The sequence below is a fragment of the Watersipora subatra genome, chromosome 7, assembly GCF_963576615.1.
Source record: "Watersipora subatra chromosome 7, tzWatSuba1.1, whole genome shotgun sequence".
Classification (NCBI taxonomy): domain Eukaryota; kingdom Metazoa; phylum Bryozoa; class Gymnolaemata; order Cheilostomatida; family Watersiporidae; genus Watersipora; species Watersipora subatra.
In genome coordinates this window covers 16,598,296-16,618,437 of record NC_088714.1, presented here as the reverse complement: position 1 = coordinate 16,618,437, position 20,142 = coordinate 16,598,296, and the positions used below count along the sequence as shown (strand labels likewise).

Genomic DNA, 20,142 nt, shown 5'->3' with positions numbered 1-20,142 from the left:
TTTCATGAAAACTACAGACAAGTCTCACGAAAGGCTGAAAAATTAAGCAGATGACTCGGAGTTACTAATGGTGTTAAAAAAGTAACGTTTCCTTTAAATGTGACTATTAATCGGTTAGCGGTTAGAGAAGTATACAAAGCGCTGATGACAAATGTAAATTTGATCTGTAAAACATTAAAGGTTGATTTGCAACAAAATTCACATTACAGTTATTTGGTATCAAAAGATTCACCATGTCTTACTCTGTTGTGTTGTAGGTGCCAAATGTGTGGAAAAGTGATTACAAGCTCTTAAAGCTCAAAAACGAAAAGCCGCCGTAGATTGGAATCTCTTTATTTCTCTGACGTTGTCATGAAATTTGGTTATTGTCTTGTCACGGATGTTCTCACGTGAATTGAAAGGCCAATAAAGCTCAATATAAAACTTATCGTAGCACTAGTTTATGACAAACACTTCGGGTTTTACTGAAGACCCCGTATCAAATATAGATGCTCGCTACTTTACAGTTTTGTTTCGGTTAGGTCTAATCGGCAAGTCGTAATCTGATCATGTGACTCAATATTTCGCAAATAATTTTTGCAGCACTTTTCGATTATCACAGGTGACCAACAGGCTCGTCATGATTATCAGACAAAGATATGTGCTTCTTCGAAGTAAGGTTAAAAAATTAAATGAATTTTTACGGCAAGTTATAAGATATCACTGCTAAAAGTGACAGCATTTACAATGACGATAAAACAGACGCGTAAGAACAATAGACATGGTTTTATTGAATGCGTGAAGTGTATTTGTGAAAATATTTCGACGAATAAGGTTGCATGAAAGTGTAAACAGAAACCATCTAACACAGCTACGTCACATTTGAGCCTCTTTGGAAAGAGAATCCAAACTACGGTGGTCTCGTGTGGCTGCGATTAACTGTTCGTTTTTTAGCTTTTAAAAGCTTATGATCACATTCCCACATATTTGGCACCTACAACACTACAGAGTAAGACATGGTGAATCTTTTGATATCAAATAACTGTAATGTGAATTTTGTGGCAAGTCAACCTTTAATTGAGACTTTGGAGGCCCATAAAATGGTATTTCGGATAGAACTTTAGAAACAGGAAGTAATGAGAATAAAATTAAAACTAAGATAGTTAGGGTTGCTGAGAAAAGAGGTGACAGGTGATAGTCTAGAAGAAACAGTTACAGAGAATATGATTCTAGAAATAAGTGTTCTTCGAAGGGTGTCCAAGTGATAGTAATGTATAGAGATCAAAGTAGTGAAAACATTTTTTTAGATAAAGGTAAAGCGCAAATAGTATAGCTGGAAGACTTTCCTACAATTGTATATGTAAGGGCTAAGAGATGACCAGTTCATGCATCCTAAAACAGCAAGGTTAGGCATTAAAATATAAGCTACAACAGAGGACATTTTATCTGTTGTATATGCAGACATTTTTAACACATCCAACTATGTTGTAGGAAGTTGGGCTAAGACCACCAGATCGGCTTTGGATGGCCACACCTCTAAAACAGACCTACAGGATAGGCCTACCGTAGACCTCTTAGCTTTTGAATTCCCTAAGTTTATATATACGAGGGCGTATGAAAACAACATTCTGCTTTCTTTTAGTGGAGACAGTAGTGAGTGTTTGTATAACAGTAGCGAGTATGATGGCACAATGGTAGCCATGAAAGTAACAGCAGTAAGCAAGTGAGTAGCCGCAACAGGTTATAAGAAGTATGGTAATCAGGAAAGCAGTAGCAAAAGGTTGCAGATAATACAAGTCAACAATAAGGATAGGCACAAAAGTAGGGACAACCATAAAGATACGGATTAAAGGTTAAAAATATATGAAGCCAAAGTATGGATAGATACAAAAAGAGACTACTAGTCATGAAAGGAAAATTTAATCTACAAAAATGTCAGTTAAGCAAGTTTTAGGCCACAAAACTTTCATGATATTGAGGATAATAACACACGCAAAAATTTTTGATTTTTCAGTTGTAGAAACAGATCGTGTTTAAGAGTTGATGGGAAAGGGTGTCGTAGTTGGGTTTGGCACTAAAGTCTAAGTTTTGACAGCAATTAACAAACAGCTAAAATTTTAGACTCGTGGCTAAATAAGCCATCAGTGTGTAAAATTAATTGATAAAGCGGTAAATTAAATGAAAAGTACGAGCAAATTTATGGAAACCGATGTGTACGCAGTAAATAAACTCGCTACATTTACTTCTATCATCTACAATGAAGACACCATAAATATCGTGATTTAAAAAGGGAGGTAACCATAGAAAATACATTAGCCCTAAACTCGATCAAAACAAAATAATAAAAATGTGCTTATTCAAATACATGTACGGTACCGGCTCCGCTAGCCAATTTCTTGAAGTGGAACGATAACATTCAATGGGCGCATTAGTAATGAGTAGTACACAAAATATACAAAAATCACACAAAATAAGACACCATAGAACGATTTAGTTCTAAAAATAACGAATGTACAACAGATTGCGTGTATTACACGCGCACTCCTACAACGAATGAATGTCAAATACGGATTGTCGGAGTTTGAAAGTTTCACCTAGACGCGAAGCAAAACAAACGTCGCGCAATGCTATCTTCGTAATCCAAGAGTTTGTCAAACAGCCGTGAGAAGGCAACTCCGTATTAGCCAAAAGCGGCTCAATAGTTTGCTTATGACAGAGTGCATGTCTGTCTGTGGTCTATCCCAGGAGGTTCACTCTCTTCTATTCATCCCCAAGAGTTAGTTTGAGACGTTATAAAATGTACCCTTTCGACTGACTTACACATTAATAAAAAACTATGCCTCATCACCTCATCCCCACCGACTAATTGCGCATTTTTTGCTCATGAATACCACATTCCACTGTGTGGAAAGGTGTATTCATGTATCAAGCTAAAAACATACCCTTGTTTATAAAAACACTCTAGAGTGTCAGGCCACCAAAAACACCCCTAAAACATGCTTTTTTTCGTCGAGCCCTTGGGGTAAATAAAAGAGAGTGAAACCCCTGGGGGTCTGTCTGCAAATCCCGTCTTAGATAACGTCTGCTGGGTACAAATTGGGTAACACAGCCAAACCATCAAAGGTATTAATATAACATAAAAAATAAAAAAACTGTAAATGTCAAAGTTCTTTCAACCACTTTAATTGCAGTGAATTCTCTTAAAAAAGAATGAACATTCATAAAATAATGAATTATAGCACATAGCCGTTTTATGCTCATTTTAGATGTGGTCATTGCTTAATATTCATACTCTCTCAAAGGATGCTGGTGCTACCTGCTATCAACCTCTTCTTCTATTGGCTTAGAAACGATCGGCAACTATATTTTATGCACACTATCACACTGTTAGCATGCTACTAGCATGTGAGCATAACTCAATAAGGGTACAGATAGCTACATACTTAGCATTGGCTATAGAATGAGCTTGGAGGTAAGCGTCTATACTCTTGAGATGGTTAGCCCCTTCTCTGCTCTGCTCAACTCGCCCTACCATCTGATAGAGGGGTATCAACTTGAGAGAGTCATCTCCATACTCTGCCTGGATCAGCGCCATGGCATCTTCAAAGTGCGCAATAGCAGAGGCAGCCTTGTTTTGATTAGCCGCTAGCCTGTGTAAGATGTGCTGGTATGAGCATCAAGAGATTCACAAGTCAATTTTCTGTCCAAGGACCGTTTCATTATCCGGGCAATGCTAGGCAGTACAGCTAGTGCTAATATAATAATAGCATTACTTTATTCGCATCTGTGGAAATAAATTCCTCAAACTAAGAACAATGTGTAGATAAAAACTATCATGGAATTTAATCTAGACTATTAAATAATTGAGGTAACCCCTGCACTAGGTCATGGTTTCTAGATAATTTTGAATTTTGCAAAAGACTGAGCAGGTTTTATCAATGGCCTTGCAATGTAATATCAGCAGTTATGCAAATTCCTTCATAAAAAATGACATCTCTTGAATGGTACCGTACCTCAATATTTGACATTACATGAATATAAGCGTAGATGATGAATTCCGATTTTTTAATTATCACCAGAAGATCTCAGTCGAGTTGTGATGGTATAGGAGTATTTTTGAAGACAATCACAACCACAATAGAAGTGAAGTTAAACTGCCAATTTTTGATCAAAAAACCCAGGTTGTTCAGACGACATCGACATGAATCAAAGAAAACTGTCAACTTAAATAACTCTGTTTGCCAGAGTGGTTTAGACAGAGTTGCTTCAAGTATCAACAGCAAAATTTTGATTCATTTTGCTACAAATCATTATTCACGCAATATTGTTGCATCACAAAATGTTGCATAAAATGCGGGTGGAGAGAGTTGCGCTAAGCCCCTGAAAGCAGATAACAGCTGATTGCTCAATACGACCACGAACAAATTGCAAAATTTATAGATAATTTTTAACAAGACCCCTGAACTTGCTAAGGAAACTTTCTTTGCAAATCTCAGGTTAATAACGGTAGTAGACTTTAACAACTATAAAAATTGCTTTAAATGATTAATACAATATTTCAACATCTATTGGTTCAGAAAAGGAACAGTTGGCCACAAGTTCCGTATTTTGATGACTGATTGATCTAGCTAGCTGGGCGAGGCAATCTGCGCTCAAGTTATGGGGCTAGTTACTGGTGAAATTTGAGTTGACACATTGATGACAAATTTTCTACATGGTTAATAAGCTAACACTTATCCGATTCTATAAAGTTGCACTGGCCAGCCTGATGCAACATTCCTTGCTACAAGGACAATGGTACCAGTAAGGATCTGAGTTCAAAACCTGTCAATGACAAAACTTTTGTCTCCTAAAGCAGGGTTCTCTATCTTTGCATAACCAAAAAATATTAAAATTGTAAAAATTTTGCTGCTGCGTTGGCTTTGCAGTTAACTCTTCCATCAGACTGTCAACACACTTTAACAGTAAATAGCCATACATTAACAGACATGTTCAATATTCCATTTACAAAATAAGTTAATGTCAAAAATTTGTCTTCAAAGATTTCAATGAACAAAACTACTAAATTCTAGACTATGCTAGAGGACTTAGGCTAGAGAACTTAGCGCCACATCATAAAGAAAACAGAAAAGAACGGATAACTTTGAAAGACAGCAATACCTATTATTGAGACACCGTAATACTTAGAACAACGCGCAGACAAATCATATGACGCCATCTGACGTATGGCACCAATTAATCAAAAATGCTTTCATGCATGTTCTAGTTGAATCACAGAAAAATATGTTGCCATGAACTCAATGTGTTGCAATTTTGTCTGCAATTATGAATGGTTTGAGCCAGATGAACTCTAACCGTATAGATTTGCTTGCAAAAGGGTGCTTCAGAAGTGTCCGTAGATGTAGGAGGAATCGTAACAAAACCATGAGCCTAGTTGAAAACAAACTTCAGAAAGAAAGTACTTTTGTGCTATGACAGTAGCAAATTCCAATTCTGACCATTGCCAAACAAATTGTGAATCATTGTTTTAATGGCGCGGGGTTATTTTTGGTAAAGCATTACTTCATATTAAAGAGATGACTGTTACGTATTCGAAATAGCACCAAACTTTTTTTAATGAAAATGTCAGTGAGTAGTCTTGGTCTATCCGGTGAACTATGAAAAAAGCTTTGAGAGTGACCATGTTCTATCAGGTGGACTATGAACAGAGCTTTGAGGGTGACTATGTTCTATCAAGTAGAGTATAAACAGAGCGTTGAGAGTGGCCATGTTCTATCAGGTGGAGTACGAACCGAGCTTTGAGAGAGACCACGTTCTATCAGGTGGAGTATGAACAGAGCTTTGAAGGTGACCATGTTCTATCAGGTGGAGAATGAACAGAGCTTTGAGTGTGACCATGTTCTATCAGGTGGAGTATGAACAGAGCTTTGAGAGTGACCATGTTCTATCAGGTGGAGTATGAACAGAGCTTTGAGAGTGACCATGTTCTATCAGGTGGAGTATAAACAAAGCTTTGAGGGTGACCATGTTCTATCAGATGGAGTATGAACATAGCTTTGAGAGAGATCATGTTCTATCAGGTAGAGTATGAACAGAGCTTTGAGAGAGACCATGTTCTATCAAGTGGAGTATGAACAGAGCTTTGAGGGTGACCATGTTCTATCAGGTGAAGTATTAACAGAGCTTTGAGAGAGACCTTGTTCTATCAGGTGGAGTATAAACAGAGCTTTGAGAGTGGCCATGTTCTATCAGATGGAGTATGAACAGAGCTTTGAAAGAGACCTTGTTCTATCAGATGGAGTATGAACCGAGCTTTGAGAGAGACCTTGTTCTATCAGATGGAGCATGAACAGAGCTTTGAGAGAGACCATGTTCTATCAGGTGGAGTATAAACAGAGCTTTGAAAGAGACCATGTTCTATCAGGTGGAGTGTGAACATAGCTTTGAGAGACCTTGTTCTGTCAGGTGGAGTATAAACACAGCTTTGAGGGAGCCCATGTTCTATTAGCTGGAGTATAAACAGAGCTTTGAGAGAGACCTTGTTCTATCAGGTGGAGTATAAACAGAGCTTTGAGGGAGACCATGTTCTAATTTCTATGATGCAATTTCAATTTCAAAGGTAAAATAGGAACAGGTTTTGAATATCATTTTGCTTTGACAGGTAAAGCATAATCAGTGTTTTTAAATAGCTTATGCTACCTAGGGAAAACCGAATGATTGGCAATGTTTAATAGATTTTCTCTTTGACTTTGCACATTTTCTCCACCTGGCTGTTCAAAAGCCTTTGTTGTCTTCATCTATCATCATTCCATTTTAACGTAATTTAACGAAAAGCGCAATTAGTGTGTTCCAACAAATCTGGTTAACAGAAAGCGCTGAGATATACACACATAATTTACTACTGATCCTGACAGCAAATAGAATGCTGTAATCAGGGACTCGAATAAGTACAACAGTTTTTTGTCATTTGCCACACAATTATAAATTAAATCATAGTATAAATAGTATCTAGTAACAGCATTCTTGTTAACGGCTGACTTACTTTCCTTGCGCAACCCGAAGGTCACACTTAAGCTCATTATTTTCCTCCAGCTCATCATTGGTCTGAGCTTTTTGTTGCAATTTGTTTTGCTCTGTAAGAATCTTTTCCGCTTTTTGATAGCAGAGCTCCGCATCTGTAAACTTCTGCTGGATGTTGTAGGCTTCTCCTAGTGTCACATAGACTGAGAGCAGTGTTCTATAAGGATAAATCATTTGCTGCGCGAGTAAGTCACATTGGACTACGCAGTTGGAGAGCAAGGACAAACAAAATAAACCATTCATTTACAAAAAAAATTCCCGTAAATTTCACTGACTAGCCCTACGATATGATGAGGTTTTATATCTCAATCAGTAGATTGCGATTGTAAAGAGTTTAATATAAAAACACCCTGATGCAAATACTTGATGAAAGTTAATAAACTTTATGAGTTAGTAAAAAATATTTGAATGATCAAAAATTCAAACAAGTAAAATAGTAAATATACATTGCCCAAAGGACTCGATGCCAGTCATTCACTGATGGCGTGTATCTAATCATAGATGTATCTAATCATAGATGTATCTAATCATAGAACATCAATGAGATAAAGATAAATTTGAAGACAAACCGATAAATATGTTTTCTGTCTTCTTGAGCCTCACCAGTCTGAACAACCCTCAGCATGATATTTCTCGCCTCCTCCGCATGCTGCTGAGCCTGTGGGGCCATCGCTGCAGCATACAGATTTGGAAACTAGATTATGCAATTGCCATTTTATCTAGGCGTGACATTATATGTAGATAGTAGCAATAAAAATCTTTTGCTAATATAGTTGAGTCAAGATCTGTGCAAGTTTAAGCAAAGGTATATATAATGAAAATATCTCAAAGTAAAAAATGGTTTGCAGGTCGATGTATTTTGAAGTGATGACAAAAATCAACTGTTAAAGAGAGTGATTTTGAATACAAATAAACTTGGCCTACATCCAACTTGATAGGCTGCATAGAAAAAGGTTCAGTAAATGATAAAGTTTGGCTTCATTAAACTGGTTAAAATAGAATAAACAATTGCTAACTAGTTCGCATAATCCAATGAACCAATGCAGAAACAATTGTTGGTGTAATTTGTCTATTTTTGACTATTGGTGATCTAAAATGTAGAAGTTGCTAGCCAAAAGAAATGCATTGTATTGAAATTGACCAACCTATTCATGGTATAATTAACCTGCTTGCAGTTAAACTGTAGATGTTGGGTTATACCGCTTAAACGTTATCTAAAAGTTTGATATATCAGTGTCTTGAAGCTTTTAATAATTCAGAAAGTATAAATAAATTTTTATGTTAAAGAACATTTAAAATTTATGTAAGTAAAGTATAGACAATCAAACTGAAATCTACCCGCAATAAAAATGCAGTGTCTATGTAAATGTGTATAACAGAATTTTTCCTATTTCAAAGTAAGTACATGTATATAGTTGACTTTCAAAACATTTGCTAACTACAAAACGGTAGAAATTAATTACTTACATCGGTGTCTCAAATAGGCATGGGCTAAATCTGCTTCCGATTTTGCAAACTTCCAATGTAAATCCCCATACACAATCCTCGAAAGAGCAGTACAGCGAACGAGATCTTCTATAGCCAGTTGATACTAAAAATAATGAAAATCACACTTATTCGATCTGACACCATCCATCAATAGAATTGGGAATGAAAAATGCATGCTTGATTTGGTGCTACACAGAAACTAATGATAAGGTAGATAATGCTATACTAACGTTTCCAGCTTCTATAGAATTAGGTATTTGATGTTGATATTGTCTTAACAGAACCTCAGGGGGTTTTCTAGAAAGTTTCATCCTTTCCCCTCTTCCATGCAACTCTAATTCATTTTCAGAGTCATCCATCAGCAAGTTAACGTCGTCGTTACGGTTGCCGAACTCGTCCATAAATTCATTTTCATTGAAAGATTGTTGAGAAATGCTGCCATTACTTTTGGACGTGACATTCACGGCTATAGGATCAGTATTGCCAGTCTTTAACAACTCGTCAAATTCTTCTTCTGAAAAGTTTTCAAAATCGTCATCGTCGCTGTAGTTGGCCATTGTGATAACACAATTACGATTTTTTTAATAATAAACTATACCGTTCGAATTGATGATATAGGTTGATTTTTGTTTGTAGCCATAGCACTCGGTAAACTACGAATGGCGGGATAATGGCGGATCTACCAAGTTCGGTCGATGGTTGGATAAGACTCAGCGAATTAAAAGATTTATACAAAAATTGACAAAACTCCTTATTATTGGCTAGAACGCAAAGGGTCATTTCCGCTTAAAAAGTTGTTAAAACTATATGAACATTTGGACTCCAGATGTTTTAGTAAACGGATTGGAGTCAGATACATTATTTATCTATTATTTTAAGATTCTCGCCTAACCATTTTATCATTGATAGCCTGCAAGCCGTGCAATGTAAAGATGGACCTTCATGTTTCTGGATAAAGTCTGATTATGGTCAAAAGTATTACAGGTCAGTCTTTAAATACCAGTTGTTAATAGGCAGGAAGTAACTAGAAAGTGTTCAACATTGATATTCTAGAAAAAGTGAGTTTGTCTTGCCTAATGTGCAAACTATGAAATCATAGACTGCATTAAGCTTTAGCTTGTAATATTGGCACCTATCGTACTAAAAGCCTCGCTCTCACTAGCACGGCCACGCGATAAGACGGTTTAAATTATGTCTCGCACAGTGTGTGTAGACTAGACCCACCGCGACCCCTGTTTCTAACTTATTCCGAGTGACAAGTGGATCAAGCATTTTTAGCTGTTCAGTTTGCACTAAAACTAATTCACCGTATTTTCTTTTCGTTTCTGCACTAGTAAAAGGGCATAGGAAGTAGAGTTGCACAATGTCAAATCACATTTGCTATGCTAAAAAAATTTCTGACCTTAATGTAGGCATGGCAATGAGGAGTGGTCCTGCATCTGGCAACTTTCTTTTAATCCTTCAAAGTGTTCAGTTCTTTCCATCGGTGAACTGAAATCTCAGCAAAACTACTATTTACATAATGTAAAGTTAACAAATGTTGACTCTAATCCATATTTAGGAGTTGAGCTGAGTAGTAAATTAAAATGGGAAAAAACATATAGATAAAATTACATCAAAAGCTAACAGACTAGTAGGAATGTTACATGGAGTTCTTAAAACAGCTGACACTAAGACAAGATTAGTGGCATACAAGACTCTGATACGATCAGGCCTTGAATATGCTTGCCAGGTGTGGGACCCACATTTAAAAAAAGATATCAAGAAAATCTAAAATAAATGTCTGAAATTTGTTTACCGCATAAGATCACCAGTAAGCTTTTCACAATTAAGGAAAAGCACTAACATAAAATCGTTACAAGAACGTAGAAAAGATGCCCGAGTAAAACTATATTGCAAAGTGTTGAGTTCTGGTGTTATTCAAAACACTTTTACTCTTCCCAATAACCCGCACGATACAAGACAAAATAGGGAATTGTACACGCCATCTATAAAATCAGAGCAATATTTTCACTCCTTTTGGCCAAAAACAACTAGGGATCTTCGAGGGGATGTCGAGTGTGCAGATGTTTAGTTTTTTTTATTTAACCGGAGAGATTTGTACATGTATATATGTCAATAAATAAATATATAATAAAGAATAAAAAAATAAATAAATAAGTAAAAAATAAACAAAAAAGGTTCTTGAAACTGAGTTTTCACGTCTTTTTGCCTTTAGAGGCTCTTAGTAAGAACAATCTGATCTGATCTGATGGCAAGGTTTTCGATACGGCATCAATTCCACTTATCCCTTTCTTGAAATGCAAGATGTCACCATATGTATACTCGCACACGCTTTTGTAAATCATGAACTATCATGATTCATGTTTATACATTGAAACAACAAGCTACATTTCTACAGTGCTTTCGCCAAATCTTTATTCTTTGTCAAAGGAGACTTCTCAACTAGTTGATTAATCAATCGTTGATGCATAATTGCTTGAAATATGCTTGATTTTTCTTTTGTTATGTATTCTCCCCCTTTTTATTAAATGTTTTATACCAATGCTGTTATCCAACAGTTTTTGTCAATTGTGGTTATTATTCAAAATTGCTTTCAGATACTTTATGGGTTATGGATTCCCATGCTTATTGGTCTTGCATAATGAAATAACAGCTAAACTTGAATGTGGTTTATCTCTACATATTTGTTTACAACTAGCTGCAAGTTATGTTTACCGTTTATACAAGCACTGCGAACTTCATGTTTTATGCTGTTGATCATTGAGAAAGCCGTTGCACGTTTTAGCGGTTATATACGTTTCAATATAGGAAAATGTCTGCTTTACAACTGATACTGTGAACCTCGCGACCGAGTAACTATTTCTGTAATTATAGATCATCAATTTTTTCTAATTAAATGTTGCTGGATAAAGGAGTCTGATGGTTTTTCATTATACCTCTAAGATGTAAACAAGTCTACTCATAGGCCTAAGTGGTTTGTAATTAGCCATCATGACCTGAGTGCTGTCCTTCCTATTCACCTGTTTACCCCTGTTAGTCAGCTTACTGTTTAAGCATGCTATTCACTGAAACAGCATAAGCTTGTTAGAAGAACTGTGGCAATTCCAATTTAGTGTCCTAAATCCTAGTTCTCAGTTCTCACTCCATCCGTTTGAATGCAATATTGATAAGAAACTGTTGATATGTGAGTTTTGGTATATGTGAACACGTTGTACAATACAAAATATTGTTTGACTTAGTCAAGCCTACTATACCAATGTGAACTCGCCAAGCAGTATTTTATTGATACTGCTATCACATATTTACTAAATTAAAAAGTCAGTTAAAAATTGCAGACATTTGAAATATTTATAGCGATGTTTTAGCGAGACAATTTCTCCTATAATTCAGCTGGCCAACTTTTACCGTCTAAAAGCATAGTATTATTAGTAAAAGACTGTTTATCACCGACTATTGTTCATATAAGTAGGTATCGCAAATGCGCCCGAAATTTGTCCTTCCTGGGTAAATTTTGCAGCTGTATCTTTTGCCATAACAGCGGTTGCTCGCCTTTTGTGCAATGTAACTCTGAATTCTGGTGGGAACAACAGTTGGAAATTCTAAAATACAAGTCATTGAAATGATATTTACTCAAGTGAATTTTGTATTAAACTCCTTGTTATAGGTGAAGCATTGATTTGTGCTATGAATAGGCAGTTGTACTGAACCCTGTAAGCATGTATGGGAATACAACTTCTGGATGGCCTAGATAATATCGATTGTAAACCTTGCTTGATCTAACGGATAATTTCATGATGAATTTCATGGGCATTTTTAGTTTTGTATACCTGTACAAATATATCTCATAGAGAGTTGCACAGTCAATAATGGGCACTTTTTGTTCTCTGGCAACTTATACATCTCTTGTGTTATTTCCCTTAACCCCACACACTTTGTTCACCGGGTTGGCATGAAAACATTTAATGATTTAAATCATTATTTAAAAAGTTGGTTTTTTCTGGAAAAAATCAATTTTTTTGCTTTTTCAGGATTTTGCAAAAATTAATATTTTTGAAAATTTTGTTTTGATGCGTGTCTGGCAAATCTCTAAAGGGTCTTTCTCCGTGAATTTGCTAGTGTGATGAAGATATAATCGATTGCATGTGTAATACAAAGTTACAGAAGGCCCTTTGAAGTTAGTACCTATGAGTTTATTTAGTAAACCTCAAAGCAGGACTAGTTGGGAAGTAGCCATTATAACTGAGTTTTTCTTGGCTACTCTGTTTAATAAATGACACAATGACATCAAACTCTTTACTGATAGATAATCAGCTCAAGTTCAAACATTGAAAGAGTATTCTGCTCCTTTGGTTTCGTTCATTCAAAAACTGGCTAGGTAGCCTACTGAAACACCGGCACACTGTGTTTATATTTCGCATGATCAACTGCATCATTTACTTTATTATACTGAATGTGAAGCTGCTAGTAGCTCTAGTTCACTAACTTAAATATAGTGTGCACATTGTAATTTTATATGGATGTTGAATGCGAGAATTATGTTATTTTGTCAAATTAAAGCGTGACAATTACTAACACTAACAAGTGGGTTAACCAGGATTCTAATGTGCAATACAATACGCAGACAATTTGCATAAACAAAAATGACCGAAAAAATCTTATCTATTGGAAAAATCATAACTAACGAAAAAATCGAGCTGAATAAAAAAACTGATATTTATTCAAAAGAATTTATCATATTTTGTAACCCTACATACCCAATTTTGGGCATTTTCATTAGGAACATGTATAAATAACAGTGGTGATACTCATGGCTTTTTGAGACAACCAACACCTAGCGTGTGAGTCATGTTAACGCGTCTGTTCCGTAAGAAACTCCTGAACTGTTCATGCATGCGTGATAGTTTTAATCCAATTTTGAACAATTGAACAAGGCAAACTGAAGAAAGGTAGAATAGGTGAAAAAGTAGTGTTTTCAAATGGTGTATAGACATGAGTTTGCATGAGGCCTATGCTGTCCCATCTTTGACCATTTCTCCAATGCTGCATTTGGTCTTGGGAGTCCCATCATCGTAATACGTGATATTTCTCTTTGTATGATGTAGTATTGCAATAACATGATGTGAGGTTTTAGTTTTACTGTGATTGCTTGACTTTGGTCAACCATGTTTGTTTTTGTTGTTACCATCATCAGAGGGTATGAAGGTTAGGTCAGGACGAAGGTAAACCATGAATCGATACTTTGTTTTGTTAGTCATGGGCAAGCAACACCACTACAGTACAACTGGGTAATCAAACTAACAGATTATACCAAGCAAAGCGAAATCAAGGGCAACTTTTAGATTAATTTTACGAGTACATTTAAAATATAAAATTGCATACATCCGTACATAAAATTTAAAACATATTGTACACGAATGATGAATTATGCTTTATGGCTAAAAGCCATCTGGGTTGGGATGCAGTTTATATATTATATTCTGTACAAAGTGAGTCTCACAAAATCCTAGTATATTAGTAGTCCTAGTAGACTACTTGTTTCCTCAACAACCAGAAATGCTGTCTGTTTAATACGATTAGTACAATTGTACAGTCTTCTGTCTTCATTCTAGACTTGCAAAGAAATTGTCTTAATGCTTGTATAAAATTTGTAATGCCGTACATAAATGTTTTGCTTTGTTTATTCTATTGAAGATGCCAGAAGATTCCATGATAGCTGTATTTGTTTCTCAACCAGATGGTTAATGCATTATTTGCTCTTAACGTAAATTAAATTGAGTCACTGCTAGTAGGCTATATGTCATTTAATTTGAAAAACTACGACAGCATTATGTTTAGTGCTGTCGTAGCTTTTTAAATAGAAAACCCCTCTCTCAGCTACTATGTGTCGGTTATATGATTTTTTTCGCCTTATGATGTGGAATACGATGTTTTTTATCCTTGTCATTTTTTTGCTATGCGATATTAATAGACACAGTTGGCATAAGTAAGGAGCTTGATAGGCGGAACCTATCGCCAAGTTTTCCTAATTTTTCAATCTTCTGAAGTGAATACAGGGCACCTTCAACATACAGTTATAATTCTTTGCAGTGTCGGCATCGTTAGGCAAAAATCTCATATAGAGGGGTATAGAAACTTATAGCAATAATCTAATGCAAAATCTCTGCTAAAAATCAATAAAATTCTGTATACATACTGTACATATTAAAATTCGCAACAAAATAGTGTGTTAACCTTAGTAACTATAGTCACTTACAGTAACTATAGTTACTTACAGTAACTTTAGTGTATTTAGTAGTTAAGACTATGATTTTATCACCGATCTGTTTCTGGTTTCATTTTCACTTTAATTTATAACAAATAACCCGGAACAGAGAACGAGCACTGTATCTCTTTCAGACGTTGTGACAAGAATTTTGGCGAATAGCATATCAGCATCTTCATTATTACAATTTGCACTGGCAGCTGTTCCCGAGTTCCTCATTGGGCTTGCCTCCTAATGATAACAGCTAACAGATAATGTCCGTGCATTTTCTAATGTCTTAGTAAATTCTTCCATAAGTATTTTGGCATCTATTTAAGACGCCACTCACGCTGCCTGGTAGACACTGACAGGCGATGAATGCTTTTGTTTATTTGGTGGGAGTGCTGATATTTGCATTCATAAACAAACCACATGGCATGGGATGATCTAACATGCTAGAATGTCAGCAACATTGATGATTGCTTGCCACTGACAGATTACTACTTAGCGAGTGTCCAAAACGAGGCATTCAATTGCACCGAGGCATTCAGTTGCACCCTCAATGAGTGAGAATAATTGGATTAGTGCTAAAGCTATAGCACTAGGATAGGTTGAATCAGGAATGTCTATTGCTGTGTAGGGCTTCGGGCAAGTAGCATATATCGCCTTAGTTGTGCGTGATATATGGGGTACATCATATATCAAATGGTGTATATATATCATATGATCCATGATTATATAATATATATAATGATATAGAAATATACTGTATGTCATATACGATATATATCATTTGATATCATGGATTGTACATCATATATACAAATGGCTGCACACTCGACAAGATTTTTGAAAGAATTTATTTGAAAGCTTGCAGAGTTGTTTAGTGTTGCATTTAACAATAACACAGTAGATATAATCGATTATATATTGTAAAGGTGAGTTACGCTTTGTTCATCTTCAACGGAAAAATCTGAATGCCCGATCTATCTCTGTCCACTGAGATCTCTATAAAACCTTGTTGCGTTTTAGATTTGAATAAAATTCCATCGTTCACTTTAGGCTGTTTGTTAAACTGTTATTTCAACACTTGAACTAGTTAATGTTCGGTCAGTTCTTTTTTCGTAAAGCGAAATACTAGCGCCACTTGATACATGATAAACATGATCTTGATTAGGATGGAGTATTTGTTCTGTAAGTATGTTCACAAAAAATTTCATACCTTCAGTTAAACTATGAATCCAAATGATGGCAGCAAACCGTGTGGTGCAATGGGGTGCAACCGTGGGGTTTATGCAATCCGTTACTGTTGCCTTACTAGTGGCAAATTGTGAATGGTGGTTAGACTTCCCATTTATCAGATTTACAACCTTTGGTACTTGAGCTCATTAATAAACTAATTTCTACAAGGAAATGTTCATGTGGAAAATGGAATTTATATTGTTATTTCCTGTTCTTTTGATGAGTTCCAATGGCTGGTGGAAAAGTAAACAAATTGCTCGTTGAAAATTATTGATGAAGTAGATGAACTGCCAGCAAACTTGCATTCAAGTGCGCATAAGTAACTTGGCTACAAAATATACTACCAAATCTCAGTGTAGAAAACTTGCCTGCACGCTTTCTTTCATGAAGTTCTTGTTATTAATGAGCATACGTCAGTATAATCCGTACCCGCAGTGGTTTAGCTGTGAAAAATGGTCCATTCGTCTTTGTTAGTGGAAAAAGCTTGCTGTCATGATCTCATTTTTAATCTTGTGTAACAATCGCTCATGTGTGTCACATGAGCTGTGGCTTCTGTGACAGCTGTGGACATTTCTGGGTAGAGATTAAGTGTACTTTCTTTCTCGCTAGCTTTGCTAATCCTGTTAGCCACTTATTTCCAATTACTAGCAGCCCATATGTCAGGAGTTGCTGGCCTAGTTTATCGAGTTGTCAAGGTGTTGGAATTTTCATCTGTTGCGTGGTTACATTTATTATACGCGTTTTAGATATGAGAAAATTTGAGTTCGGGCGGAGCAAACGGAGCCCTATTCCTGGAAAAAAGCCTGCTGATAGCAAAGGTTACATAGAAACAGAGGATGGAAACTCTGACTACGCTGACTCGGAACACGGTGGCTCAACAGATGCCGCACATGATGTGCTGGACACCTACCGAAGTAGTCCCGCTAATCCATCTCGAACGAAAGAAGCGCAGGAAGCACTAAAACATAAAGTAGATAAGATAAAAATGGACATACAGCGGGAACAGCGTATCAAAGAAGAACATGTGGAGGAATATTTAGACCTTTCCAGCAAAGCTGGCAGCGATGAAGCCAAAAACAAAAATGTAAAAATAGTTTTTGAGAAAAATAATTCTGTATCAGCGCAAAAGATTGCTAGTCTTCAAAAGCGGCTGGAACGCTACAACAATGAGCTCAAGAAGCTGGAACAGCATGGCGCTTCATCACACAGGGCCGCTAAGGAAGTGCTAAAAGATGTTGGGCTAGGCTTGAAAGAGTTTGGTGGGTCTGTCGTTGGTAACATTCGCACAGCGACTGATGCTCTCGTTTCTAAACCAAAAGATCATTCGTCAGGAAGCGTTTCAGGAAAAAGCAAGAGCGGAAGTATAGACAATTTGACTACCATACCCAATGTTGCTCCGTTAGCTATAAATGAAAGCAATAGTCTACCAGCGAGAGCGAAGACTGACAGCCCTATTAGTCAGACGGGCAGCACTACTCTCCCCGCTAACTTCAAGTTGACAGTAAGTGGTTCTAAGGCAGCTTCCGAGAATGACATGGCCGTAGAGGCTTCTCCCTCACTCTCAGATGGCAGCTACCAAGCTGTAAGGGAAAGTCCTCACGCTTCATCTGCATCTCCAAGCGTCATGCAGACCCTCAACACACAGGCTTTCGAGCCTATTATGCAGAAACTAAATGTCAACGCAAACAATCTCGATCGTATGGTTCGCGAGTTGGATGCGGCAAGATCTCAGATGGAGGAGCTCGCTGATGAGATGAGCAGCCTTCGCCTTTGCGTAGAGGAAGAGCGCATGGCTGACAAGTATGACAGACTTGAGGAGCACCTGAATGACTTCGTAGAGTTAACACAGAATGAACTAAGCAACCTCAAGCAGGAACTGTCTAACATGGAAGAGAAAATGGACTATCAGTTAGAGGAACGTACGAGAGACTTGCACGATGCTCTAGATAACGCTAACACGAAAATAGCAAAAATGGAACATCAGAATCAGCATCAGCAACTAATAAATATGGAAGGAGTAGACAATCCCAATGCTAAAATGTTCATAACTAAATTGATTAACGTAGTTCTCGCCTTGCTAGCTGTCGTGCTAGTCATTGTCTCGACCATATCTAACATTACCGGACCATTCTTGAACGCCAAGTGGAAGTTTATTTTTGTGGTAGTATTTGCCTTTATCTTCTATATAACATCTAGTCATTGGGAAATAGTAACTAGTTTAGCCCATCCCAAGCCCCCAGATAGTTCTGCAGGACCAGGAAACACCTAGTTGTTTCACCTTGGCTTATCATATCATTTCTCCATCTCGGTTTTCATGAGCATGTTGTACTATGTACAAAGAGCTGCTACTCATTAATAGATTACGAAGGTGCTTGCTAAGCAAGTCTAGTTTAGTTATTTATTTTTTTGTCATTATGAGTAAGTTTTTATTGATGGCATATCTTCATAGCATGTCATCCAGATTATCCAGAAATACTACGTATAAGGCAATAGGCTTGACTCTCGGCCTAGCACTTGGCGTAAATTGCAATCCCTTTGAGCAAACTGGAATTTGCCAGAATGTTCCTTGTTAAATCTATTTTTATGTATTTAGTTTTAGTGATAAGTTCAATGAATGGTAATATGGAATATTTTTTCCAAATCGAATGCAATACAGTTCTGTTGAAGCTGGCATATCATTTTTGCTATGTTAGGAAATCTGCACTGTAGGACACATCCAATGTCTCACATAATTGGCAGCGCTGACACAGGTCAGGGAATGTGAATAATCCATACACATTTGATTACACTCGATTTGACCTGATAGTTGCTGGGATTTGTAGACAAATGACATCACGTTATATAAGCATTACAATGTAGCCTAATATTCATTGTTTTAAATCAATCACGGCTTGTGTCAGAACATAATAGCCCCAAGCATCGATCAGGGTGTGCCTGGGGTGCCAGCATCGTGATATTGAAATTGACAGGACAGTGCTGGTGTGCAGTAAGCTGACAAATTGCACCTCCACCTTGACAAGGTGTTGTGTATAGTTCTAAAACCTTAATAGTGGCACTCACTGTAGAGCATTTATTCTAGCCAGAATTTCTGCATATTGTTCTCCATACACAGTCTTCTAGCAAAACTAGAAAGTTGTTACATCAAACTTGAAAATCTTACCTTTAATTACCTAAATGAATTACCTTTAATGTTGAGGAGTTGAATGTGTTTTTAGATTGTAGCTGTTTAAAATACACGTATCGAATCGTGTCTCAAATCCGCCTCACCATCCTTTACATTCCTAACTCTCCAAAAAACCAGTACAAATGCCAGACATCAACACCTTGCCAATTTACATTATGGAACAAGGTTATACAAAGAGACTCTTTTAAGGCGTGTGTAACTTTCACATTACCATGGCATGTTTTCTCCCACGGTCTGATTTGCTTTAAACAGAGTACACCGGTGTAAATAAAGTTAACATCTATCACATTTTGCTCAGACAAGTTTTTATTAACAAGAATGTAGACAGTTTTTTTGACAGTGGAGTTGCTGAGATAATTGACTAGAATGACCTCGAACTCAGGAGGGCTAACAAGGGTGGCGTGATGGAAAAAACTATCACTTCAATACTGTGCTGTATGGGTTCAACCATTAAGAACAACAGCTATAAAAGAGCTTGCAAGAAACTCAAGCAAAATCAAATAGAACTTTGCATGTATGTTTACACTTAGAAAATAGAAGTTTTAACTTGAACATTGGATAATCAATAGGTAAGTTGTAATAGGCAGTGTTTGAAGGCATAATACTCAGAAATGACTATTGTACATGTCTGGGTGTACAGCTGTAAAAGATATTAAGAATACAATAGAGGTGCCCATGAGTTAGTGAATAGATCCGAGGCATAATCTATTGTCTGAAAAATGAGCTGATCAGGCCATATTCAGCGCATTAGTGCAACGGATCATGAGCTACTGCTGCTAAATTAAACACGAAATTGTTGATGGTCACACCATAGTCAGGATAACACGCAATAAGTGCAGTCTAGCATTTACCTAGCTCGCAAGTAAACACCCAATTTGTTCCTTGTCCATTGTGATGCAAGAAATTGAGAATCCACATCCATTTT

General features: G+C 36.7%; 2 protein-coding genes across 2 annotated transcripts in view; one reads left to right on the top strand and one right to left on the bottom strand.

The window, feature by feature from the left end:
• The window catches only part of LOC137399428 (myosin heavy chain, cardiac muscle isoform-like), a 32,157-nt gene extending 22,954 nt beyond the window's left edge, over positions 1-9,203 (bottom strand). The window contains exons 1-5 of the mRNA XM_068085530.1: positions 8,778-9,203; positions 8,527-8,650; positions 7,629-7,731; positions 7,022-7,216; positions 3,423-3,629 (exon numbers count right to left, since the gene is read on the bottom strand). Of these exons, the coding sequence (XP_067941631.1) occupies positions 3,423-3,629; positions 7,022-7,216; positions 7,629-7,731; positions 8,527-8,650; positions 8,778-9,104 (956 nt within the window). The 5' untranslated portion in view covers positions 9,105-9,203. The remainder of the gene's footprint in view (positions 1-3,422; positions 3,630-7,021; positions 7,217-7,628; positions 7,732-8,526; positions 8,651-8,777) is intronic.
• Positions 9,204-9,343: 140 nt separating this feature from the next.
• LOC137399376 (transmembrane and coiled-coil domains protein 2-like) lies at positions 9,344-18,706 on the top strand. The gene is made up of 2 exons (XM_068085456.1): positions 9,344-9,531; positions 16,780-18,706. The coding sequence occupies exons 1-2, from the start codon at positions 9,513-9,515 to the stop codon at positions 18,300-18,302; spliced, it is 1,542 nt and encodes a 513-aa protein (XP_067941557.1). The 5' UTR covers positions 9,344-9,512; the 3' UTR covers positions 18,303-18,706.
• The last annotated feature ends 1,436 nt before the right edge of the window (positions 18,707-20,142 follow it).